The following is a 26,963-nucleotide window of genomic DNA, read 5'->3' as shown; positions in this document are numbered from 1 at the left end:
GAGAGGCAAAGCAGGCACTGCAAGGACAGGAGATGCTTTGGCTCCCGCTGCTGCCCTCCTCCACTCTGCATGTTACTGGAGCAAGCTTCCCCCTTGCTGCCCCCCTCCCTAAACACTGCTGTCACTGTGATTGTGGAGTAGGGTGATACACAATTGCAGCAGCAGGGGTAGGATGCCAAATACATCTGACTGTGGCGGTCGGCACCTCCTCACTGCAGCAGACAGCAAGGTAAAAGCGTGCTCACCGGGGCCCCACCTTTAGTGTCCTGTGCTGTGCTTCCCACATCTGATGCTCTGTCCGCTTCCAGCTGGAGGCTGCGGGCCGCTTGAAATGACAGCACGGGCCGCAATTGACCCCCGGGCCTGACTTTGGACATGTGTTGCTCAGAATACCAGCAAATATTTGTGTCCCAAGCTATTTATGTGTATCTTTAGTATCAGAAATGTATTCACACTTAAAACATCTGTTTCTAGATAATTAAATTTCAATCATTATTTGTCACCAATGAACTGGAATACTTGAGTTACTGTGGTCACAAAACCCAAGCTCTGTATGTTTGAAAAATATTTAATATCAATAACTAGAAAACACATCTGCGGAATGGACCGCTTTGCAAAAGAAATGGACACAACTGAGGTCTGTAGTTCTAGAATCTGCTGTAGATGAGAAGCCTGTCTCAACTGATACTGCTACAGCAGATCTGGTATATTGATGAATCCTATAGTAGCATAGGGATCCAATATGTTGCACCTGGTTGGAGAAGATGACGGGAGAGCAGGTGTTCTTTGGGAGTATAGCCTAGGACGGTGCACGAGTGCTGATAGGAATACTTCCTCATGCAGGGATGTTTAATGAGTATGCTGTATTTTTATAGTGATGTACTATACTTATACTGTATCTCCACTCACTGACCTAGCTGCTTGCAGCTGATAGGAGCTGAAGCATAATTTCCAGGGACATCAGCTAGATCTAAACAGTTGCCTCTTATCAGACACAGCAATTAAAACTTAATGAGGGCAGATCCTAATTTCATAGCCCTGCAGAGGAGTGAATCCAAGTATCATGGATAAATAAGGCATATTTTCCTAGAGCCCATCTGTCAGTGTTTCATATGAACATGTAGTTCAAAGCCAGGCATGCCTGTGTAAAGTGACACATAGGGCAGCTTAGAATGTGACAAACTTCTGGGTTTATCAGCATATTGTTAATCGTGTACTGATCAGCTGAGCTTTGTGAACACTGAGGTTTCTGTTCTTACAGACCTATATATGTATGATAGCATAAATGGCCTGTTAAATCAAGTCAAGCTAATTAGTCCCTCTCGGTGCGTCTGGTTATGTGTGACGCGGCAGTGTTAAGCATCTTTTTTTGCTCAAAATCTGCATCTTACTTGCATAAATAAGAGAACTAGAGGCAAGAAAACGCTATTGCTAGCATACACTGACCCCTGGGGCTTGTAGTGTACATCTGTGTGTGATGAAATCTGTGTAAAAGGGCTCTGACTGCTGTCTGCTCCTGACCTCAGCCTATGTACTGGACACTGCTTTGTCAGTCTGACTGCCGGCCGTTGAGCCCTGCTGCTTATATCCTGTGTCTGGACTATATGTTTCTTTTACCTCGTGCACTTCTTTGAAATATTAAAGAGAAGGAGATGGTTTAAGTGCTACTGGCAAGATATCCTAATTTGCGAAAAGGAGAATAAGAATTCCCTGTGGATGGATAGAGCACCAGACTTTACTGTATATCTGATATAGAGGAACTTTTAGAACAAATACATTCCCAATACCGAGGCACAGGTTTTCTACTTTATTTTTTGTATACTGTTTGTTAAGGCTTGCTAACAACTCCGGTCATCTAGCAGCTATGGTATATTGAGCAGTGGAATACTTAGTTTAGTATGCAATATGCCTCCTAATGTGTCTTAGTAACGCTGGGCACCTTGCGCAGTATGGCGTAAAGTGTATGATTGACACATAAAGACCACCACTATTATACCACCTCTTACCACCAATATTTTCAGCAGGGAGGAAATGCTTATCTATTGATATCATGCCAGTACAACTCATCTGAATAGGGCTGATTATTCTGTCACATTCAGGCTTCCTTTGCCACTTGCTTATAGCAGCAAAATCCCAGCATCTTCAGTGCACATAAACAACCATTGGAGAGCACATGCATTCCCGGGAGGGATCAGAAGAACCTTCCTACGGATCTCTTTCAGGCAATGCTGACCCTATAGTATAGGTATGCGCAGGGGCGGATTGGCCATAGACCTTACAGGGAAGATTCTCGGGAGGCCACCTGTCAGCCAGTGACTTTTTATGGCTAGATCTGCCCCTGCTCAGATTAGTGGCCCCATCCCCCTCCTGTCTCCCACAAAAGCACAGAGCAAATACTCATATAAATTGGGCTCCCATCTATATCCATTGTGACATTTGTTAAAGGGACAGGAGTGGGTGCTGGGGTCTAGGTCAGTCTCAGCGGGGGGAGGTGGGGTATTATTTGAAATGTGCAGGGTTGTAATGTGTCACAGCAGCTTAACCCTTTGCAATATATAGTCATTTTTGCAATTCAAACAGTCTGGTTTATATTGTGGTGTCTATTACATAAACATACAATGGTAAATGACCACATTTTCTAGAATAATCAATTTCCATTCTATGTAAGGATTATCATAGGTCCGGTGCATGAAAACATTTAGTGGATGAACAAAGCATAAATTTCTACTCTTTAGGAATGACCAGAAGGCTCCCAAAATTTGGGAAGTTCACTAGTGCACTGTTGTTGTTTTTTGCCCCTGCGAAAATCCCATATATGGAGCTTACATGAAGCAGCCAGCAGCTAGAACCAAGAGCCACACTCCTAGTCTGAAGAGCGGGTGCTGCCCCCCTAGCTTCCATCTGCTAATGTAAGAATCAGCATTGGTGAGAGTGCACCGGAGGGGAGTTTGTGCCGGTCCTAAATGTGTGTGCTGCATTGGGAAAAGTCTGTGTTAATGTCTAAAACCTACAAAAGAGAATCACACGACAGCTGTATCCCTGCAAGAGCCTTGAGCTCTAATTGCTGAAAATTACCATAGAACGCAACAGATTAAATGCCTGAAGACTTTCAAATTGCCTTTTATTTTTACAAAAAGAGAAACCAATTCAAGTTCTTTGAGATTATAATATTCAATCATTGCAAGTGATTCCCTTATGGTAGAGCAAGGTGTTTGGTGTAAATGTGATTTAATCCAAGTTAAAGAAAGATGTAAGACCTATTTTTTATGTGCATTAAATCTATATATACCAGCATGTGCATTTTATATTTCCATGTTGACAGAATAAATCAGGGCATGAAATTATACTGTCTCTGTAGCTGAGTTATTACACCCACTAAACATCCCCTTTCCCTTGCAGAGGCATGTAATAGTCTCTAGAAATGAAAGAACTCAAGCATGCAGGATTGCTTGCTCTTTACATATATTGAGTGACTTGTTAATTCGCAAGTCCTCATTTATGAAACACAGTAGATGCGCAGCGCAGAAATAAATGAAATGCTTGGTATAGTACTGCTGCACATACAGTACTTGGCCTGTCTAACACATATCAAGGTGCCCATCTACTGTCCACTTTCAGGAAACCATAAATCCAAGCAGCAATGCACGAGTTGTTCAGTGATGTGTCTTACTAAGTGGTTAAGCCTATGGGACTGTCACAGATTTGGTATACAGTTATACATATTTTGGCAGAATAATGTTGGACAGATTTGTCAAAATCTGTTTTCCTTTTAATGATGGCATAAGGGTGGAAGCTAGTGATGTCTGCACTAGATCAGCACTCTGTCCCACTATCAGCATCTATCCTATCTCCCATACTGTATAACCATCTTTCCACAAATTTCAAAATAAATTTGTGAAGGCAGTGGGATATTCTTGTGGTGGTCCTGAGGGGTCATCGTTACAAGGTTATTTAGAAGCTCTAAAGGAGTACCTGCTCAGTTCAGCAGCTGGACCCACTGAGTTTACCTGTCAATGCTGTCAACTGTCAATGCTGTTGCAATCCCTGGTCTCCTTGAGTTATATCTACTGTCTCCTCAGTGAAAGCAGCTACCAACAATCCAAATGGAGAACAACCATCCTGGTTCTATTTCCAGCAGTAAGATTCAAGAATTCTAGACAAATAACGGGCACTCGGCTGCTCCAAACTGTTAGATGAATACATTAGTACTTATGTAACATTAAAGCAAGTGCTTTTTACAGAGCCAGAAGATGAAGGAGGTTCCTGTCACGGGAATGGGATTGGATGGGTTCGTGTGAGGATCAGGAACTGGACTGGAAGCAGTAGGAGTGGGGTTGAATCGAGCAGGTTTAATAATAGACGGTTTCATGAAGGTACATCGATTTCCCTCAAGAACAAACGATACTCAAATACTTCTTTGAGCAATATCAAAAAACAAAAATAGTAGCCACTTGCTATAAACTGAAAAAGAGTCCAGGGGAATTGGCAAGACAAGTCAGGAGGTATAGTGAAGGAATCCACTGGGAATGGGATTTGAGGCGGAAGATGAGACCAGGGGATGATGAGGGCAACTGCGTACTGGATTTAGGCGGAGAATGAGCACGCTGGACAGGAGAACCGGCGTGGAGACTACTGAACTGGAGCACAGGAGTAGCACTTCCCAGGGAGGACTGAACCAAGCCAGAACGCAGGACCAAATGGAGCCAGCAGAAAAGCTGTAGACAGGCTGAAGACTTTTTTGCACTGACGCTGGACAGCTCTTGGCAGCCTCCCTAAATCCCTAGGGAGAAGCTGCCATTGGCTGGAGCAGCACAGTGGGGAGAAACTACAGAACTGGCCCAATGGCTGGTTTTCCCAAAACAAACATGGCGGCGCCGGCTTCCGGACGCCGCTGAACCCTGCAGGCTGGAGCCTGCACGCCAGGAGTGTGACAGTCATCCTGCACCAGCCGCCCCCTTGCCGTCTCCCATCTGCCGCCCAGGACCCAGCGCTAGACAGGAGAGACGCCGGCGCGCACGGAGGGGTGAGTAGGAGACCCGCCGGCTCTCCTGACAGTTCCTTTAGAACAGGGGTCCTCAAACTATTTTGCTCTGGGACCCCATTAGACAATAAAAATAATTACGGGACCCCAGCAAGTTACTGCAGAAGGTTATCACATCACATGTGTAGGCAGCAGACAGCACATGCATGGGAGCATTGTGGAGGCACAAACTGATGGGAGTAGTCTAAAATAACAGACAATTCAACAGATATTTCAGGCTCCTTGAATCACTGACCGAGATTAGAAAAGTCATCAGCCTGATGGTCAGCAACATGGCGTCGCGACCCCATGTTGAGAAGGCCGGGACCCACTTTGGAATAATTGGTGAAGGTCAGTTTGACATTAGCTGTGCAAGAATTCCACCAGGACTGGTTTATGTTTCGTGTCCCCTTTTTTCTGCTGTCTATCCTCATTCTAACATTGATGCAGTAACATTATAGAAATGCCAGTTGTCAATGACTTCTTTATTATTTTTGATGATAATATATCTGTGTTACTATAGCTACATGATCTGTCACCACCAGAAGCTACATTAGATCTTAATTACCTTGTATTAGATCTTAATAACCCCAACAACATGAGATGTATGTACTTTGCAACTTTTATCTACTTAGACATGTGTGTAGTTGAAAAATAATTTTAGAAAAAAACAACATTGCATTATTATTATTATTTATTTATTATTTATTAACAGTTTATTTTTTATAGCGCAGCATATTCCATTGCACTTTACAAAGTGATAGTGATACAACAAACAGGGTATTTACAGACAGTCAAAAGGTATGAAGGCCCATTTTGCAAGCTTACAATCTATAGGGAAATAGGCATTGATACATAAGGATAGATACTGTATTCTTTATTGCATTAATTCCACCAGAATGCTAGGTTCTGTGACTGGTTCTGGAATTTTATAAGCTTGCCTGAAGAGATACGTTTTTAGGGAACGCTTATAGGTTTGGAGACTGGAGGAGAGTCTTATTGTGGTTGGGAGGGCATTCCACAGAGTAGGTGCAGCCCGAATAAAGTCCTGCAGTCGGGAATGGGAGCGAGTAATGAGTGTGCATGCGCCTTAGGCAAAATCAATCGACGATCGGAGTGCCTCTTTTCTGAAAATTGGGTGGCGGCCATACCCCTTAGGATAGTGGGCAAGTCTCCGGCCAGCAGCCACCTATCAAAACTGCCTCTTTGCAGCCACACACAATCTTGACACAGCCAGGGGCATTGTGGCCCTGTCCTCACAATGCCTGTAATCTCGACATTGCGTAGCAGGGGCTGGTCTGCGATTATGCAATTTTACGGAGAGCCCCCCTCCACTCTGCCCCTACCCTGCATCACACCCCTCCACCATGCCCCTAGTATGCCTCACTACCCGACCCACCCACCTCCTAACCTGACTGCCAGAATATAATATAATATACTGCACAATCTTTATTTACAGCATGGAGTCAGCTAAACAACAGTAGTGAAGTTTGGGCATGTTTGGTAAACAAAACAATCCGGAATATGTGTTTTGAGGCTGTGAAAGCTTATCGTTCAGAGATCCATATATTGATCATCATTTAAAATCAAGTCGTTTGCTTGGCTAGTTTATCCATATCAATGTATTGTATGGCAAGCTTAAGATACACATTTTGTACACCCAACTTATAACACTTAACAGTTAAATCGTGGTGAAGAATCAAATCAATTAAAAATTGCTTGACTTCTGTTGTATTTCGGATAAAATACTTTTACTTATGCACAAGGCTATTAACCAAACTACATCAACATGCATCTCTTATTTTAACTATCCCCTACCCAACCTTTCCGCTCTGCACAAGATCTCTCATACACGCTCATTACTCACTCCCATTAATAATTGCAGGACTTTCTTTGGTCTGCACCCACTCTGTACCATGCCCTCCCATTCGCAATACGTCTCTCCTCTAGTCTCCAAACCTTCAAGCATTCACTCAAAACTAACCTCATCAACCAAGTTTATACAATTCTAAAACTGGCCACATAACATTCATAAGATTTCCTATCCAGTTACATCCCTGCTGGACCGTCCACAAACATTTTTTTTTTCATTCGTCACTTTCACCTCCACCTAACCACTGATCAACATTGCTGTGTGACCATATCATACAGCCCACCAAGATATTTTGCAATCTTGCTGGACCATTTCTCTATAGACAATCCGCCCGTCCTCAGGGATCCCTGAGGACGGCGGATTGTGCCCGAAACATGTCGGAGGACCTGTACTGCAATAAAATTGCTTTTTTCACTTACTAAAAATCCGGGAGTGCCACCTTCTTGCCTACAGCTGCTGGCAGAGAGTGAAACTACATCTCATTCTCACACATGCACAAACACAGAAGGTAGCAGACTAGCTTTCAAAGCTTTTGCTTCGAGCGTGCTTACTAGTACTGTAGAGAGTAGTACTGTAGTTTTATTGTAAATATACTATTGTGATTTGCAGTGATCCAGCAAAAAGACTTGCAGAATCATTCCACTGTGATTGTTAATATATTCCTGCTTGCTAAGTGAGTGAGCTGTGCTCGTGTTGTCAGCACTTAGGAGACAAGATTCCATCTGTTCCATGCAATACCTGCCAACAACTGGAGACGTTACGGTATCCTACCATTTCCTCTTCTCACAGCACTGCCATTTAGAATTCAAGGGAAGGAAATGCAAAAATGCCTTATTTTTAACATCCACATTTTTACTTTAATTCATGCATATTTTAACTCAGCACAAATTTCTTTCTCCAACTTGGTTATAAATAGCGGAACGTGACATAATTAGGCCATGTACAGCCGTCCCCAGACACAGCGAGTCTTAGCATAGCACTGTCCTCTCTTTCTCTCTGTCTATATATATATATATATATATATATATATATATATATATAGACAGAGAGTATAGACCGCACTCACACTGCAAAAAACAACAACTTAGGGGTGTTCAAAAAGAGGTTAATATGTGTAACCATATGCCTCATAAATAGTCCAATTTCCCAAAGCCCTTCTGTGCAAGGGGTATGAACATTCTCCTTCAAAAAGATCATTTCAATGGTACATCCATAAAATTTACAGGTTTTTATTCCAACGGGTCAATTTTCATCATGCCCCATGGGGTCAGCGCTACTAGTGTCGGCAACTGGTGTGGTCACATGTATAGGCAGCGCTGCTAATGTCAGCAACAGGTGTGGGCACATGTATAGTCAGCACTACTAATGTCAGCAACTGGTGTGGGCACGTGTATAGGCAGTGTTACTACTGTCGGCAACTGGTGTGGGCATGTGTATAGGCAGTGCTACTACTGTCGGCAACTGTTGTGGGCACGTGTATAGGCAGCGCTACTAATGTCGGCAACTGGTGTGGGCATTATGTATAGGCAGCGCTACTAATGTCAGCAACTTGTGTGGGCATACTGTATGTATAGGCAGCACTACTACTGTTGGTAACTGGTGTGGGTGTTATGTATAGGCAGCGCTACTAATGTAGGAAACTGGTGTGGGCACATGTATAGGCAACGCTACTACTGTCAGCAACTGGTGTGGGCGTTATGTATAGGCAGAGCTATTACCATCGGCAACTGGTGTGGTCATTATGTATAGGCAGCGCTACTAATGTTGGCAAATGGTGTGGGCATGTGTATAGGCAGCGCTACTACTATTGGCAAATTATGTGGGCATGTGTATAGGCAGTGCTACTAATGTTGGCAACTGGTGTGAGTATGTCTATAGGCAGCGCTACTAATGCTGGCAACTGGTGTGGGCACGTGTATAGGCAGTACTACTGCTGTCGGCAACTGGTGTGGGCACGTGTATAGGCAGTGCTACTGCTGTTGGCAACTGGTGTGGGAATATGGTTACACAGTGCTACTAATGTCAGCAACTGGGGTGGGCATATGGTTACACAGTGCTACTGGTGTCGACAACTGGTGTGGGCATATGGTTACACAGTGCTACTAATGTCGGCAACTGGTGTGGGCACGTGTATAGGCAGTGCTACTAATGTCGGCAACTGGTGTGGGCATTATGTATAGGCAGCGCTGCTAATGTCAGCAACAGGTGTGGGCACATGTATAGTCAGCACTACTAATGTCAGCAACTGGTGTGGGCACGTGTATAGGCAGTGTTACTACTGTCGGCAACTGGTGTGGGCATGTGTATAGGCAGTGCTACTACTGTCGGCAACTGTTGTGGGCATTATGTATAGGCAGTGCTACTAATGTCAGCAACTTGTGTGGGCATACTGTATGTATAGGCAGCACTACTACTGTTGGTAACTGGTGTGGGTGTTATGTATAGGCAGCGCTACTAATGTAGGAAACTGGTGTGGGCACATGTATAGGCAACGCTACTACTGTCAGCAACTGGTGTGGGCGTTATGTATAGGCAGAGCTATTACCATCGGCAACTGGTGTGGTCATTATGTATAGGCAGCGCTACTAATGTTGGCAACTGGTGTGGGCACATGTATAGGCAGCGCTACTAATGTCGGCAAATGGTGTGGGCATGTGTATAGGCAGCGCTACTACTATTGGCAAATTATGTGGGCATGTGTATAGGCAGTGCTACTAATGTTGGCAACTGGTGTGAGTATGTCTATAGGCAGCGCTACTAATGCTGGCAACTGGTGTGGGCACGTGTATAGGCAGTACTACTGCTGTCGGCAACTGGTGTGGGCACGTGTATAGGCAGTGCTACTGCTGTTGGCAACTGGTGTGGGAATATGGTTACACAGTGCTACTAATGTCAGCAACTGGGGTGGGCATATGGTTACACAGTGCTACTGCTGTCGACAACTGGTGTGGGCATATGGTTACACAGTGCTACTAATGTCGGCAACTGGTGTGAGCACTACGTATAAGCAGATCAACTACTTTTGGCAACTTGTGTCGGCGTTATGAAAAGGCAGACCTTCAAATGTGGGCATATCCAGGAGTACTCGGGGCATTATGTGTAGCATAATGTGTGTCACTGTCATATGGGCATTATGGTGCATAGCATATTTTTAAGGGGAATTACGGTGTGTGGCATAAATCACTACTTTTCTACACTAGCCGATTTTAAATATCTCAATTTCTATTTTTTCACTCTGCCCTAATATATATATATATATATATATATATATATATATATATATATATATATATATATACGGTGTTTTATCTGTGCAAGCTCATTTTAACAAAGCTATTACACATCTAACTCTGGTTATTGATTTTTTTTCCCTTTTGATAAAATTCCCAACGCACCATCCACATTTGTAATAAAACACCTATTCTCTTGTTCATTTATTGAATGCGTTAGTAATTGAAATGTGTTAAAGGCACTGTTATAGATAAGGGATAAGGCTACAGTAATTCTTCTTACAGATTTACAAGATATGGGTGCATATATAAGACTCAATTGTAAATGGCACAAACATAGCTGGGACATTGTAACATAAATTATCTTCTGCATTTACAATGGCTGTTTGTGGCTGTGATTAATATTAAAGACATTTATAGCATTTTGAAACATAATGTATTAATTAATTATTTGGACCATGAGGCCACCACAATCCCTATCCAAAGTATTGTTTAATTCTTATTTCCTATGGTCCTCAAAGGATTTGTTTCCATTTTGCATCTTCTCAAAGTTTATATAGTATGATTGAACACGACTGTGTGTACCAGGGCTAGACTGGCCACCTGGCAATTCTAGCAAATGTCAGAAGGGCTGATGGCCTTGTGGAATGATTTTGTGCAGCCATTTCTCAGCGCTTTCAGCAGTAGCACTGCCTCCTGGGTGTCTCTGTGCTGAGCTCCACCACGTGTCATTTGCATATTGACATCATGACGCTGAAGTGTAATGTCATGATGCAACTGCACCTGAGCCTCCGGCGCCAATATCCAGTCTGAGAAGCGTGGGTGGGGGGAGCTGACTACGTCATTAGTTTATTTAGTTAACTTAACCCACTATACCAGACTGCTTGCTAGCTTGTAATAGGGGTCACTTGTAGTTCTGAAGTGGGCAAATAAAAGTTATATTCTATAGAGTGACAGTGATTGTGTGATGGCCCCCTAAAGTGCAGGAATCAGGAGCCTCAGGAGGCCCCTGAAAGCCAGATAATGTATTAAGCATCTTTCCATTTCATGAACCAGGAATTATTACTTGAGTAGATGCACAAAGGCATAATGTTTAATGGGCATGCAATGCATTACGGTGTGTGCCATAATAATGTGTAGTGGGCATAACGGATTGTGTCATATTCTGTAATGGCCATTACGATGTGTGTGTCATAATGTGTAATGGGCATAACGGATTGTGTCATATTCTGTAATGGATATTACGGTGTGTGCCACAATGTGTAATGGGCATTATGGTGTGTGCCATAATGTGTAATGGGCATTATGGTGTGTGCCAATGCCAAAATGTGTAATGGGCATAATGTAATTTGGCCTGTGCAGCCACAGCAGATGGGCCTGGGCTGATTTTTGGTCCCAGTCCGACCCTGGTGTGTACCATGGGTACTACTAAAACTATATGACCAATGCATATGATCAGAAACATGTACTGTATTTTTATTATTATTTAAAAAAAAACCTGAGCTGTGGGAAGAGCAGAACCATGATTTGTTTCAGATATATCAAGTAAAGGAGAAGCAACTAGCCACCTGATGCTATGTCCTAGTGGCAACCATGCCTACATTTAACATGTTGTATAAATCCATTAGATGTGGTTGGAAAGAGAGAGAGAGACAAACACATTCTGATTTTGTAAGTCCTTTTAGAACCTGCTTCTCTTCCCCTCTCTGACCTCTACATTTCATTAAACAATCTTTACAGGTCTTTCTGATATACTGTACCTGTTATTTTGTATATTCCCCTGCAGGGTAAATCTTACCATTCCTCAAACATGTAAGATTTCCCTTGCACTCTTAGATGGCACTTGACAGGCACTTGTACTGCCCAACCAGAGGCAGAACTCTGGGAGGCAATGGAGTCATCTGCCGCCGGGCTCCTGCTCTCAAGAGGGCACTTCTCCACCACTGCCAGTTTAAATCCATTAATTGAAAGCCATCAAAATCACTTCTGTGGCTGAGTTCTGAAATATATATGTGTTCTCCCTCTCTTTCTGTATATACATACAGTATATAATATATATTTCATAACAGACTATATATGTTTTGAATAACATTGTGTGTGTGTGTGTGTGGGGGGGGGGGTGCACCAATATACATCTTGCCTCCGGGCAACTGGGACGAACTTACGCCACTGTGCCCAACAGATGTTTTGTATATGAAGGGCTGTTTGTGCTTATCATGGTTTAATGGACATATGTATTTGTATGACTGCCCTAAATTTGGAAGATGCGGGTTTGTTTTTTGGATCTATAAGCTATTCACTTTGATGCAATAGTGTCTACAAGTATTCAATGCAAAAATATAATAGAGTCATATAAGAGAGTATTATCTTACTAGCTCCCTACTTTACACACATGGTAATAATTATATTTTTGTGTCTTTCAGAAGATGGACGCAAGCTTAAAGGTGCTATTCAACGCAGTACAGAGACTGGACTTGCAGTTGAGATGCCGAGTCGGACTGTACGTCAAGCTAGCCATGAGTCTATAGAGGACAGTATGAACAGCTATGGATCTGAAGGAAAGTAAGTCATCACCCCAGTTAATCTTACATTAGCTTAACATTATGTAAAGAGTCAATATAGGGCTCTCATTTTTTTCCTGGGACATTATTTTCTAAGTACATAACTGGTAATACTTATTTTCAAATCATTTGGGTTTCTAGAACTGTTTTATCTTAGTTAAGAATTATGTTATGGGAAGCAAAAAGTGATACATACGAGTATGTGTCATGTATAAAGGAATGGGATCATTAGCCCCCAAATTACTGAATTGTGATTGTCCTAATTGTCCATGTATTTTCTATAAGATGTTTCCTAAAATTTAGCACCTTATTGCAATTTGCATTTTGCTATGCATGTTGAAAAAATGTTAATTGTGGCTATCATATTTAACAAAGTACCCTGTACTTCTCTTTTTGGATTAGTAATTATCAATTTCTTTATATGGGGAAACTTCTATCACTGTGAGAAAGTGGTGTAATCAAGGCCAATAGAAACAGTTTCAAAATATAAATAGAATTTCCATTCAGAGAGTTTTCTCTTTTTACTTTTTTTTTTGTATTTACTATCATATTTGATTTTCTATGTCTATTTTCAAGATCATTTTCTTCTTTTTTTTACTTGTATATATATATTTTTTTTATTGATCTTCCTTTGTCGTCTAAATGTTATATTTTATATTGGCGAAATGGTCTGTGATTATTTTCACTGGTTTTATTGTAGTTTACTATATGGATCACTGGTTGTATAAATTGGGAACTGAAGTTTGAGAAACTAAAATGGGTTAGTAGCATTTGGGATCTTATTTACTAAGAAACAGACATAACCTTTAACTTTTATATCTTCTCTTTGCAAAGATAAAATAAAATCTGGTATTACGTTATTGAAATAAAATATTGATAAATCAACTGAGAGATATTTAGCTGCCCTAGAGATATTTGGTAGCAACAAAGATCGGGGAATGGGGAAAACCGCACTGGATATAGAATTAAACCAATTAAAGTGACTGACATATAAGAGAAGCCTCTTAACCCTTTGAGTGCCAAGGGAATTTGTCTAGGTTTGAAAATTGCCAAGAAACCATTTTACTCATCATAATGACCATGTAATACCGTATATAGGAAATCTAAAAAAAATTACATAATATTTGTATTTGAATTGATATAAAATAGATGTGAGCGATGCTGGCATTTTAAGCAGATATTTTGCGCATTTCTCACAGAGATGTTGGCAATCAAAGGGTTAATTAGTCAACCTGCACTATTGATAGTAATCTGTTATGGTGCATTATCATGTGACACTGTCAGTGGTGCATTATCATGTGACTGTCAGTGGTGTCATGACAATCCTTATAGGTTAACCAAGAGAGGAAAGGAAAAGAGACTCTGGTACGGGCACTTTTGCTTTTTTCATTCTTCTCTTGGTTTGCCTATAAACATTGGAAATATTTGAGATAGAAGTTGTAAGAGATACAGTAACTACTGGGCAAGACTCTGGAGATCTGTGTATGAGTGATCGGACTAATGGAAATGAAAGTACCAAGTCCGGACTTGAGCGTATATTTCCAATAATAAATAATACATTTGGCATAGGACTGTAAATTGCAACAGAATGGCAGAAATATATTATCTTGAGTTCAAAGTGATCATACTTGCGTGCATTGATAGTTTAGGGGGTCACACGTGGTGATATTTGGTCAGTGACATTAACTTGTGTGTTTCTGGACATACTGTAGAAACAAAAATAGTAAAGGTCAATTTTCATCTACCATGGAGGAAAGGAGTGCACGACCGCTGCTGACCTCCTCCTGCTCCACAGCGCTGCCCTGCTCCACTCTGTAGTGGCCAGACCTCCTGCACTAGACCTGTCCATGTTCCTATATCCGCGGCCATGTTCCCTAAGCTGTGACCATGTTATTAAAGCCACTGACGAGAGTATAAGCCGAGGGGGCTTTTTCAGCAAAAAAAAGGACTGAAAAACTCGGCTTATGCTCAAGTATATACAGTATTTTAAATTAATTGAAATCAATGTAGTGTTTCCAGTACTGAAACACACATTAACTAACAATAAACATTTTTATATAAAATAATCTGTTTATAAATGTGTCTATTAGACCTGGAAACACAACATCCAAATAAATCAGTTTCCATCATTTTGAAATCAATAATAATGAATGGAAATATAATTATACACCTGAGTCATGAAGTCATTTCCTTAAGGTGTCATCAATGATCCCTCCAACTCTATTTGTGAGTGCATCTCCTTAGACATTTTTCTACACTGCAGAGGATATGCCTGGCCTGTGCATAAAGCATTTTGTGAAAATTCATCTTTAAAATGGAACATATTTATTAGATTAATGCTTCTTTACAAAATGGAATATGACATTGACTTGAAGAAGAAATAAGTTGCTGCATTGTTCATGCAGCTGGTTGATATATAATATATAACTACTCAGTGAGCCCATCTATGAACATTTCCTGATATTAGGCAATGTAAGGAAATATGTTTTTGTGAAGTAGAATATTTTCTATTATTTGTAACATATTTCATTAATATTAGTCAATTTACATACTAATAAGGTGAACTTATATTAAGCTTCTAGTTATTTTATTAAATAAATCTACTATACAAATACTTCTCTATTTCCTATTCTGCTAAATATTCAATAGAGGCCTTCCATTCTACTATTTCCAAGGGCAGCTGTCTCATTTGTGATGCATTATATATTTAGATATATTTTAATAGCATTTAAAGCAGCAAACGACTGCTGCTTAGCAGGTGGTATTGAACAGGGTTGCCTACCCTACCGGAATGGTCGGGAGTTTCCCGAAAATCGGGTCCCCCTCCTGGACCCCCAGAAAGGTGGGCAACCCTCCCGGATTCAGGGGGACCCCCACTGTGCCCCCTGATCTCGGACGTCTTCACCCGTCCTTGGCATTTAAATTACGCAATCCACAGGTCTCAGGGGAGGGGGCGGAGCTAAAATATCTCAAGCGCATCATTTTAGCCCCGCCCCCTCCACAGAGATCCGTGAATTTGGCTATTTTACATCCTGGGGGCAGGGCTTAATGATGCCGTGCTTAAGCCCCACCCCCCAAACTGCTGCTGAAAGTCTCCGCTCCTGGCTTCTCCTGGAGAGGAGACTCTAAAAGTCAGCAACCCTGGTATTGAATCACCCCCGTAGTCTTTTGGGGTGACAATGTTTGCGGCATGCTAAATGGTGCTACTTGCCGTGACAGGTGTAGGTGGACACATTCTACTGTTGTAGAATATGACCACTGATAAAGCCAGAACAATTGTGCAAACACTTTGTGTTCTCTTGTGAAATGCAAATTGAAAGTTATTAAAATGGCTTATAGGTGGATTTATCCAAATTTATCCAAATACATTGGATATTTAAAGTATAGCGTATACTAGTAGTTAGCTGTCATTTCAGCACAAGCAGCTGTTAAGTAGCTGTACATCTCTACCTATTTAGTATGATTTGGTTCTATTAAATTATTTAGTGGTTTACTGTCCTCTTGTTTTGTGGGCAGAGAAATTGTAATTTGCAATTCTCGATGATGCTGCCATATTGATTCCTGGTTAGAATTGATTCTTGGTTATAGATGAAGTGATTCTTCATATATAAAGAAAACTACAGCTCCACTTAGACAGCCAAATGTTACTCAATATTTATTAACCCTTTTACACTGCCACTGTCACTCTCTATTTTGGTCCATTTGTGCCGATAACATTAAATAACATCTTTTTTTTTACACCTTTCTGTTTTTTAGAAAATACAATACATTTATTTATGTCTTCTTGTGGCAAATGAAAACTACCCAAAATAGCATAAAACGCTTACCTTGTATATACTACAGTATAACTGAAATTAATGCACAGTGATGCACTGGATAATATTCTGAAATGGCTAATTCATTTAATAACGAGAATGGTAGAGTTTAACTGTGATTAAACATTTTCTAAACTCAATTGATTTATGCTGGTGAAGTGACATTTATGATTACTGAGTACAAATGAAATACATTTTGTTCCATATCAGTCTCTGAGAACATAACAGCCCAAATTGTGGCAAAACTGTTTTTTTTTTTTTACGTGTAACAGCAGTGAGGCTATGGAATGTACTCTCACAGCAAATGTTTCTGGCAGATGCGGAAACCTAATTAATAAAAGGGTTAACTGTCATTCTACCAAACAGTAGCCATAGACTATCTTTTAGTTGATTCTGTTTAATCACTTTTAAATGGACTTGTTTGTCGATTAGAATTCTTGATTTGGTCAAAATTAGTAAGATTTTTGTTTTTTAGTTGAAAAGGTTTTGCTTCAGTTCAGTATGTAAGCTTAGTCATTTATGGTAATGTGAGGTCAATGGATACTTAGTATTAGAGCCAGATTTACACACATATGTATTTATATTTATTATTACCAGTTATTTATATTGTGCAGGCACGTATTTAACTTTACCAGTTATTTATATTGTGCAGGCACGTATTTCGCTGTGAGAATATTTAACCATTCACATCAGTCCCTGCCCCAATGGACCCTACCACATGTACACACACATTCGTCCTAGGGTTACTTTTGTTGGGAGCCAACTAACCTACCAGTATAATTTTGGATTGTGGGAGGAAACCCACGTAAGTACAGGGAGAATATACAAACTCTGCACAGTTAGGGCCATGATGGGAATCAAACTCATGACCTCAATGCTGTGAGGCAGTAATACTAACCATTACACCATCTGTGCTGCTATATATGTAGTTGTTTTTTTTTACTAAGATGGGAGTTCTATTGAAGATGGGATGTTGCTATGGGCAATCAATCAGATTATATCTATTATATTCTAGAAGGTGCTAAATAAATAAATAAATAGATTCTGGTTGGTTGCTATGGACAATATTCCATCTTCAAGCGAAATCCCATACTAGTAAATAAATTACCATAGTGTTCATACTAGCACCCTGTGCCTTTCAATACCTACTGTATGCATTTCCCCATTCCCAAAGTTGCTCTTTGCTTTGGTGCTTCTAGCACACTCTGGTCTGTATTTCAGTGCTGAGGTATAGACTACAGTGTGCTACAAACACCACAGCAGAGAACAATACCCTGGTTTGGAACTAAATGTGGTACACCAGGTGCAATACACCAGGGCCTCTTGGGCCCACAGCTGCACAAACATTTTTATCAGTATTGGTCCCAGCACCTGAGGGTCCTGTCTCATACCTTAGGGAGGCAGGACAGACCTAGTGTGTTCAGCCACATCAGTCTGCCATCTGAACAGGTCTGATAGGGGGGCCAACCACCTATCAGTGGAGATGATAACCAATGCATACTGCCTCTAATTAACAGGCATTGGCAGAGACTGAGTGCTGAACTGAAGGAAGCACATGGGCCAAAGTCCTTCTCACAAAGAGAGTAGTGGCTGTGTTTTGTTGCCCCCAACAAGGTATCACCTGCATTCTCTGCACCACACTGGACTGTGTGCTTGTATCCCTGTCACCTACAAACTCTTTTTCTGTCATCCACTGCAACTTCCTGTTACTCACTGCCTCCCGCTATCACCCTCTACCACTCCCTGTCACCCACTGCTTCTTCCTGTAGCTCCATGCCTCCTCCTTATTACTCACTGCCTCCTCCTGTCACCCTCTACCTCCTCCTGTCACCCACTGCTTCTTCCTGTAGCTCAATGCCTCCTTATTACTCACTGCCTCCTCCTGTCACCCTCTGCCACTCCCTGTCACTCACTGCTTCTTCCTGTCACATTCTACCATTCCCTGTCACCCACTGCCGCTTCCTGTTTTCTTCTATATTCTATATTTCCCTGTTACTCACTGCCGCATAGCATATTTGTGAACTTGGGGTGGGAAGGAGTATGGGCCTCAAAGCATATTTTTACCTTTTCCGACACTTCTTAGCGGTAATGGCTGAGTTTATCTTCCACTAGAGATTAACTGAAACCTTTGCCCCAACACCTATAACCAGGGGCATATTAACAAAGGATTCTCCTGTCCCTCCTTGGTCCTGGCCTGAATGTTTTCTTATGTATTTTGAATTACAAGTAACAATGCACAGTGAAATTTTCCATATATTGGGGAACAATTATTGAATTGTCAGAGACCACAATGACTGACACAATTAATGGAAAATCATATTTATTAGTAACAATATAGACATCAGTAACAGATAATTAAAATGTATGAAGCCAGTGTTGTGGGAAATTAAGTTACTCATTGTGAATGATGAGGACTTTCACTGGGTTGAGAGACTGTATCTTTATAAAGCCAGAAGCATAATGTAATGGGGAGATGTGTAATGCTTCATTGGGTTGGGCTAAAGCGTAGACTTGAAAAGTCTTTATGATATGAAGAGAGCTGGATAGCAGGAATACCAATCTGAGCAGCAGGAACACTGAAACATAATTAAGTTCAAAAATAGCATCACACAATTTATTAAACAAATATCAGCTAATCAAATATAGTAATAATATTGCTGAATGCATGCCAGACTTTTGGCAAGATTGCTTTGGCTCAATGACCCAGTTACTGTTCCTTAAAATATGAATACATTCATCGTTTGGGATGGAATTAGGATGGTAAATATTTTTTTATTTTAATCTTCAATCCCAAAAGAGGTTAATTTTAATTTATTCAAAAGGTTAAGTCCAGACCATTGAAGAAGTGTTGGATTCCTCACACATAGAGATTTTGCTTAGCGATCTGAGGGATGCTAAATCTCTCACCAAGATTGCTCAGCACACAGCGTTGTGTCTGGGTCAGTGTTCTCCGGTGAGAACACTGGCCCTGATTGGTGATCTAACTAGATTTATCCAGCATGCTGGATCTTATTCGCCGGGCGATAGCGATCTGCGGGGCCACACATCACTATTGCTATGGCCCCTACACAGGGAGCAATATAGGGGCATTTTCTAATCACAAAACATAATTCTGTATTTTTTTTTTAAATGAGCTTTCTTGCACATTTGTTCGTAAATTTGTTTATGCACATTAATAAAGTAAAATGGAAGCCGTGGTGAAGCCATTTTGTGCACACAGCAAGCCAGATTTTAAATTCAAATGAATCTCAGTTATTTCATCTTTGTTTTATGTCATATCATATGTTTTAATTTCATATTCCATTTTATTTACCATTTTCCCAATACAATCTAAATGCACTGAGACACCAAAGCCCATTTACAAGCCAAGTTAATATCACTTCATTGCAGTGTTGGAGCTGACTAAATTGGACACATGCATATTTTATTAGTTGGCATTTGTCATCAGAGTTTTCAAGCCTCTGCACATTTTGCTCATACACTTTTGATCATTGCTTTACATTTGGGAATTTGTTTTTCTAATGTGATTTATTCCTATTGATGTTTGTTTCCATTTGTAACCTGGGAAGTCCACATTAGCAGGATCTGTTAATGTCATTAAGCAAAAGGGTGAGTCACAGTTATATTCTGTCATTAACAGTATTTTATCTAATACCTTGTCTGATTTACAAGTACATACTATGCAAAGTTTAAGATAAGCCAAACCTGCCCCTGTCCTATAGAAAGCAAAAAAACTCCCTGTCCTATAGAAAGGTATGTATATGCTTAGTTTAATGCTGGTTATGCTCCTTTTACAATCAATATGCTAATGTATGTCTTATTCCCGCTGGGATTTGTGCACTTGTGTTGCTAGCATTCTTAATGCTTAGAAAGGCATCTAAATGGGTTTGACAACAGAAAATGATTGTCACGGTACTGATTGCTCCCAGGAGAAAACCGCTTGGCAGAGGTACAGTAGTTACAGTATATATAACACACCACAAATGGCCAAGCCACTTAGTTCTGGAGGACAGGTCGTAAGTGACAAAACTGTAATCTTTGTATTAGAGAAGGTGGAATAGTGAGGAATTAAGTCTACAGACAGGTTGGAGAAGATATAATCATGATGGATATACAGTAGCACAATTCAGTAAACATTCAACTAAATTAAATAGAAAAGTAACATATTTCTTCATGCTAATATTGGTAGGAGTGAGGCGATTATAAAATCAACATACTGGCAAAGACGCTCAGAGGCCTATATCGTAATATATGTGTATTGGGCCAGCAGCAAGTTGTGGGAGACTCATGATTTTATGGGTAATTGGAAGAGTGGTTGGTTCTCCCTCTCTCATTCTGCTCTCCAAAATGGGAAGGTAATACAGCATGCCTGTATGGAAGGGGCAGAGCTTATCATTTTAGCCCTTCCCCTTCTTCATAGCCCATGAGTCACTGCATTTTGCTAAGACAGGGGCGGGGCCTAATGCTGAACCTGAAAGTGGCCAGCTGCCTCCCCATTGTCATAGAGAGGAGATACCTAAAGACAGCAATATAACTTTTGGGGTTCTGGAAGATAGCCTGCATCTAATCTATCGATAGCCTAATACTGCTGCTGCCAAGGAGTTCCTGCAATATGCTGGATCAAGTAGGGTGGGTACAGGATTCTGTGCTGACAGTTTTATACACAAAAAAATGTAAATTGATCTCAATAACCACTCTATCCTAGACTCTGCAGCCATTATTGATTAAAGAGGTACACCCCTCCTCTACATTAATATTTTTTTTTTAAGAAAAACTAAATCAATAAATGGAACTAAATTTATTTTCCCTACCACAGTCAATTAAATGTTCCTTAATATAAAATGTAGTTCCTTCACAATCGGCTTTTCATTATTCTTGAAAAATGTAGAATTAGATTAATCTGTAATTAAATCTCCACACTCCTTAGACCAGAGATATTCTCAATAAAAGACTTCTTGAGCCCACAAGGTCGGGTAGTCAGTTTTTTGTGATGGAAATAGGAAATTTACAGTATGTAAGTCCATTATTTCAAAGAATGCTTTGTTTGCAAATCTGTATTCCCCGCCTCCTGTTGTTTCCCTGCATGTTAAATCCTTTTGTATGGCTCATATGAAGATGAGCGTGTAGCGCATAAGATGATAAAAGCCCAGAAACACAGCTACTGTACCGCCACCTCAATCCGTTCAGCCAGGTCCCTTTGGGTTTCTTACATTGAGTTAAAAATTCCTCTTACCTGCTTTCCGATGTTTTTCCAGCCATAGGGACTTTGGGCCCTATTCAGACCAGATCGCACAGCCGCAAAATTCTCACTGCTAGCGTTCAGTTTAGACGCCGCCCCGCTGTGAAATCCCACCTTGTGAAATCCCACCTTGTGAACTAACCTCATAACCTCCAGTAGCAGTCATATCTAATTGCATCCCATCAAGACTGTCTTGTAATCTGGTGAGACTCCCATGCTATGGAATCCTATCCTTATGTATCCCCTCCTATTATCCCTATAGATTGTAAGCTTGCGAGCAGGGCCATCCTACCTCTATGTCATTTTGTTATTACCCAGTTTGTTTTAGCACTGTTTCCTATTGTAAAGCGTAACAAAATGTATAAATGGAATAAATAAATAATGTACTAGGTGTGAGAATGGATTCTATTCGCAGCTGTGAAAACATGTTCAAAACCGACCGTAACAGGCTCACCATGCAATAATTTTTACACTGGGCACAACTCATCGCAGGCACAGCATAGCCCTCGGCGGTGCAATGGAAAAAGGTTTCCCCCCACAGACGCCATCTTCTTGTCAATTCCCTTGTGAATGACGTGTGCGTATAGAAAAAGGACTTTATTCAAGGATTGCCTCGTACATGTATACTATGGGCCGTATGCATGCGCAGTACATCGATAATCGGCCACTGTGCAAATTTGCAGCCGTGCAAGCAGGTCTGAATTGGGCTGTTTGTCAAGGCACCTGAGCTGCTCAGATGTGTCAGGAGATTTGGGCTGTGGGCAGCAAGGTGTTTGGGTAGGGGGCCAGCCTGCCTTATGTGCCTAGTGGGAAATCTGCCACTTGCAATATGTAAATAGTAAATACAGACTACTTTCGCATGTAGCCCTTTAATGCTGGAAAGCTCTATTATTACACTACAATTTAGGTTTGCTTTTGGACACAACCTTTTCATATAAAATCTCCCTGCCCTGAATCTGCCCCATCTGCAGTGCTACTTGCTTTTTATATTTTGCTTTGCTCCCACCTCAGTCAGCATCATTATTACTATTAACTAAATTATTATTATTATTCCCTAAATATGAGCCTTAAACTACATGCTGGTTTTATACCCATTGCTGTATATGACTGAGACAGGTTCATAATCATACTGTGCTTGTAAACATGGTTTGTGTAGACATTGAACATTTGTGCTTTTTATTTGACATGTTGCTTGATCCTTTGATATTAACTTGATTTATTGCCTGACTGTGACCAGAGCTGAGGAGTGACAAATACAGCACGCTGTGATGTTTACCAGGCCCAGCTATTGGTTACAGCCTAGCATATTCATTGTTCTGTTTAATGCGTGCATAGAATGAGAAGGAATCACAACCTGTCAGTGGTAGATATAGGCTTGGGGAGTGAGGCAGGTTACCTTCTTCCCTTGAATGCAATAAATACACACAGGTCAATAAAGTAATTCTAATAGTTTAATGCATTATTGACCTGATTCTGGTGAAGCTGTCATCAATAGAACGCCCATCTTAGTAAATAAACCCCTCAGTGGCGTAACTAATAATTCTGTGCCCCCCTGCCAAAAATGCAGTGTGTGCTCCCCCCCCCCCCCCCAGAGTAAACAAACACAAGCGGAGGGGAGCCGGGGTGCGGCGGGGATGTGTGTGTGTGTTACCTTGAGCCGCATCCGTCTGCGCCGGGTCCCGGCTCTTCCGGCTACTGCTGCCACTGAAAAGTGACACTTGGAAAATGGCTGCCCCCATACAGCAGACGAAAAACTGTCTGCGGTATGGGCGCAGCCATTTTCCAAGTGTCACTTTGTATTAGCAGCGCTGCGGCTGCAGCAGTAGCCGGGAGAGCTGGGACCCGGTGCACACAAGGCAGAAGGCAGCCAGTGAGTAATAATAGTCCCGCAGACCCCCCGACACCCACACCCTCTCAGCACCTCCCCACCACCGCGGGGGCTGCGGGACGATAGTTACCCCACTGAAACCCCTTTATGTCTGTCATTTAGATCAACTATGCTTTTCTACAGGTTATAGTATGATGACAGACAATTTCTTGGTCGACAGTCACTAGGTCGACCACAAATGGTCGACAGTGACTTGGTTGGCACCTAAGAATGGTCATACCCTAGGTCGACATTGACAGGTTGACACAAGCTTTAGGTCAACATGGACTACAGAGCAAGAAAAACTTCATATTCAACCTTAAGCTTGTGTCAACCTTCTGTCGATGTTAGACAGAAAGGTAAACGGCGCTAATGGACCATAACACAAGTATCCCAAAAATAAAAATATTTTATTAAACAGAGCAATTTAAATCACAATGCCACCGGCCGGTGAGACAATCTTATAAGCTTGTGCACAGCAGTATTTCTAGACCATATAAAAGCATACATTTAAAATTCTACTTCCTAAGCTATAACATATAGGCTAAATACAATGGCTAATGAGCCTACTATATGCACCCAATTGGGCTTTGGCAACAGAGGTTTAGGGGGATATTCAATCGCCGTCGAGCATCTCCCGTAGAGGAGATGCTCGACGGGCCCTATTCAATGCTGTCTTCCCCGACAGCATTGAACAGGGTTTCCTGTCAGAACGAGCCCGACATCTCTAGCTGCCGAGAACTGCCGAGAACAGCCGGGAAGTGACGAGCTGCCGGCTGCAGCTCGTCACTTCCCGGCCGCAACTCGCGGCCACGCCCCCTTCTCGCCGCTCAGCGGTCGGGACATTGAATTCCGACTGCCGAGCTCCCGGCGAGCTCACCGAGAACGGGACAGGGGCACGGCTGTCGCGCTAGCTCGACAGCCGTGCCCCTGACATTGAATACCCCCCTTAATATTTGTTAGTGTGGCTGTGAGTAATCTACTCAAATGACGCTGTTTATACTGCCCCTGTAAATCGGGATAGAGTACCCAGAGTCACACCAATGCGCAGGGTTAATGCTGTTACACCCAACAGGGCTTTGGAAATACTAGAGGCTTAGGGGGGTATTCAATGTTCGGGTCACGGCAGACGAGCTTGCTCGCCTGCCGTGACCCAGTCCCGTTCTCGGTCAGCTCGACCGAGAACACGCAGGCGGGATTCAATGTCCCGCCTGCAGCGGGGCGAGAAGGGGGCGTGGCCGCGAGTTGCGGCCGGGAAGTGACGAGCTGCAGCCGGCAGCTCGTCACTTCCCGGCTGTTCTCGGCAGAACGAGCCCGACAGCTAGAGATGTCGGGCTCGTTCTGACAGGAAACCCTGTTCAATGCTGTCGGGAAGACAGCATTGAATAGGGCCCGTCGAGCATCTCCCTCACGGGAGATGCTCGACGGTGATTGAATATCCCCCTTAGTACTTGTTAGTATAACTGTGAGTAGTCTACTCAAACAATGCTGTTTAGATTGCCCCTGTACTTGGGGATAAAACACCAAAAGTCACACCAATGCACAAGGTTAGGTTTATAGAAAGTAATTATACAACACTGCGCTCTGCCTGTGTGGTGTCCTAAACTGCACTCAGGTGCTGCTTTTCCCTAAGGGTATCCCGGTCCCTTATTGTTTGTAGTAAAAGAATTTGGAATGGGAAAGCGCTATCCTGATGATGTTGAAAGAGGTTGAAGGTGTGGATGTATAAAGAATTTGCCAAGTAATACGGTGTAAAGGTAAAATAGAATCTCTATTAAGGATACTATGTGTGAGCCAGACTCTGTTAAGGGGGGGGGGGGTTGAGGGCTGCGGGGGAGGGGGGCAGTAGTTCTGGGTGGTGTCGCAGCCTTGTTACCCTAGGGGTAATGGGTTCCCTTGATGGGTATAAATGGTGTTTCTGTACACCTGCTTGGGGTCCCCAATTAGTGGGAATCTTCCTGCACAAGTGTCGCCAGGGGAGAATTCCCTGTGGGTTTTCAGTGAGTTTATCCTAGACTACTTTAGCTACCGTGGGTCCTGAGCCCAGGACCTACGGCCTCTCCTGGCGATTTGTGTGGGAAGTGAGAAGTCTGAATGTGGCAGTCTGGCCTGGTGGAGTGTGCAGAGAGGTGCCTCAGATGGGCTTCAGGCGATTCCTGCAGGAACCCCCTTACAATCACATAGGTAGGATACCTATGCCCTCTCTGCTGCTTCACTTTGTGAGATGTCCGTGGTGTGCCTCACAGAATACTGCTAGCGGCGTCCCGCATCGCAGTGTGTGTGCATAGTCACTCACGGTTTGCTGGGCGTCTGCGGTGGATGTCCGGCTGGGGTTTTCTCCGTTTGGAGCAGGTCCCAGTGCTCCCCTCGCTCTTTCTGTGTACTCGTCTCTTCCGGGTCTCTGCTAGCAAGGCTGCACCACTACCCAGAACTACTGCCCCCCTCCCCCGCAGCCCTCAAACCCCCCCCCATTAACAGAGTCTGGCTCACACATAGTATCCTTAATAAAGATTCTATTTTACCTTTACACCGTATTACTTGGCAAATTCTTTATACATCCACACCTTCAACCTCTTTCAACATCATCAGGATAGCGCTTTCCCATTCCAAATTCTTTCAATGCACAAGGTTAAATGCTGTTATGCTTTCAGGCAGGTTAGTCAATCATACCATAACTTGTTTCCTTTGGAGCTGCAGTGCTCACTCATTCGGACGCTGCTGTACACAGGTCACTTTGCACAATATTAAGCTTCCGCTTTGTTATAGAACTTTGCCTTATTATAATCCACTTTTTGGTGAGTTTGTTTGCTTGCCTGGAGCGGGTCCCCGGCTGCTGGTCCTCCCGATAGCACAGCCTTTTCTAGGACTTCTTTCTCCGGCATAAATCTCACAGGCTCTCATGGTGGCGACGGCAGTTAGTGATGACGTGTTTCCCCGCCTCTCTCCTTGTCAGCAGCTTCATCAGATAGTTCTGTCGATGTTGACCTAGAGTATGTCGAACATTATTAGGTGACAACCTAGCGTCTGTCGACCTAGACATTGTTGACCCAGGGAGCGCATACCATTTTTACAACAGATCCAAATCCCTGTGTAGCTCCTTCATTCCAATCTATTCCTCTTTGGGGTGGAAATTATTAAAGAAAAAATAACAAGAGGAAAAAGGATAATATAAAATGTAATTCATGACACCCATTTGGTGGGGTTAGATATATTTTCTCGACATTCATCTTGTAGACAGTAGCACTGATAAAATATCAATATAATTAGAATGTCGATATAACTGTGCATCGTCCTCACTTACACGGTAGTGATCCCTCTAATGATTATTTCAGTGTCATGTCCTCTGATACAGCAATGC

General features: G+C 42.2%; 1 protein-coding gene across 1 annotated transcript in view; it reads left to right on the top strand.

The window, feature by feature from the left end:
* Positions 1 to 26,963, top strand: part of RIMS4 (regulating synaptic membrane exocytosis 4) — a 163,311-nt gene that overhangs the window by 87,153 nt on the left and 49,195 nt on the right. The window contains exon 2 of the mRNA XM_083147044.1: positions 12,547 to 12,685. Coding sequence (XP_083003170.1) covers positions 12,547 to 12,685 — 139 coding nt within the window. The remainder of the gene's footprint in view (positions 1 to 12,546; positions 12,686 to 26,963) is intronic.

Source organism: Crinia signifera, chromosome 6 (genome assembly GCF_055691185.1).
Source record: "Crinia signifera chromosome 6, ASM5569118v1, whole genome shotgun sequence".
Classification (NCBI taxonomy): Eukaryota; Metazoa; Chordata; class Amphibia; order Anura; family Myobatrachidae; genus Crinia; species Crinia signifera.
Note: the sequence above shows the minus strand (reverse complement) of the source record. Positions and strands in the feature narration are given on the sequence as shown.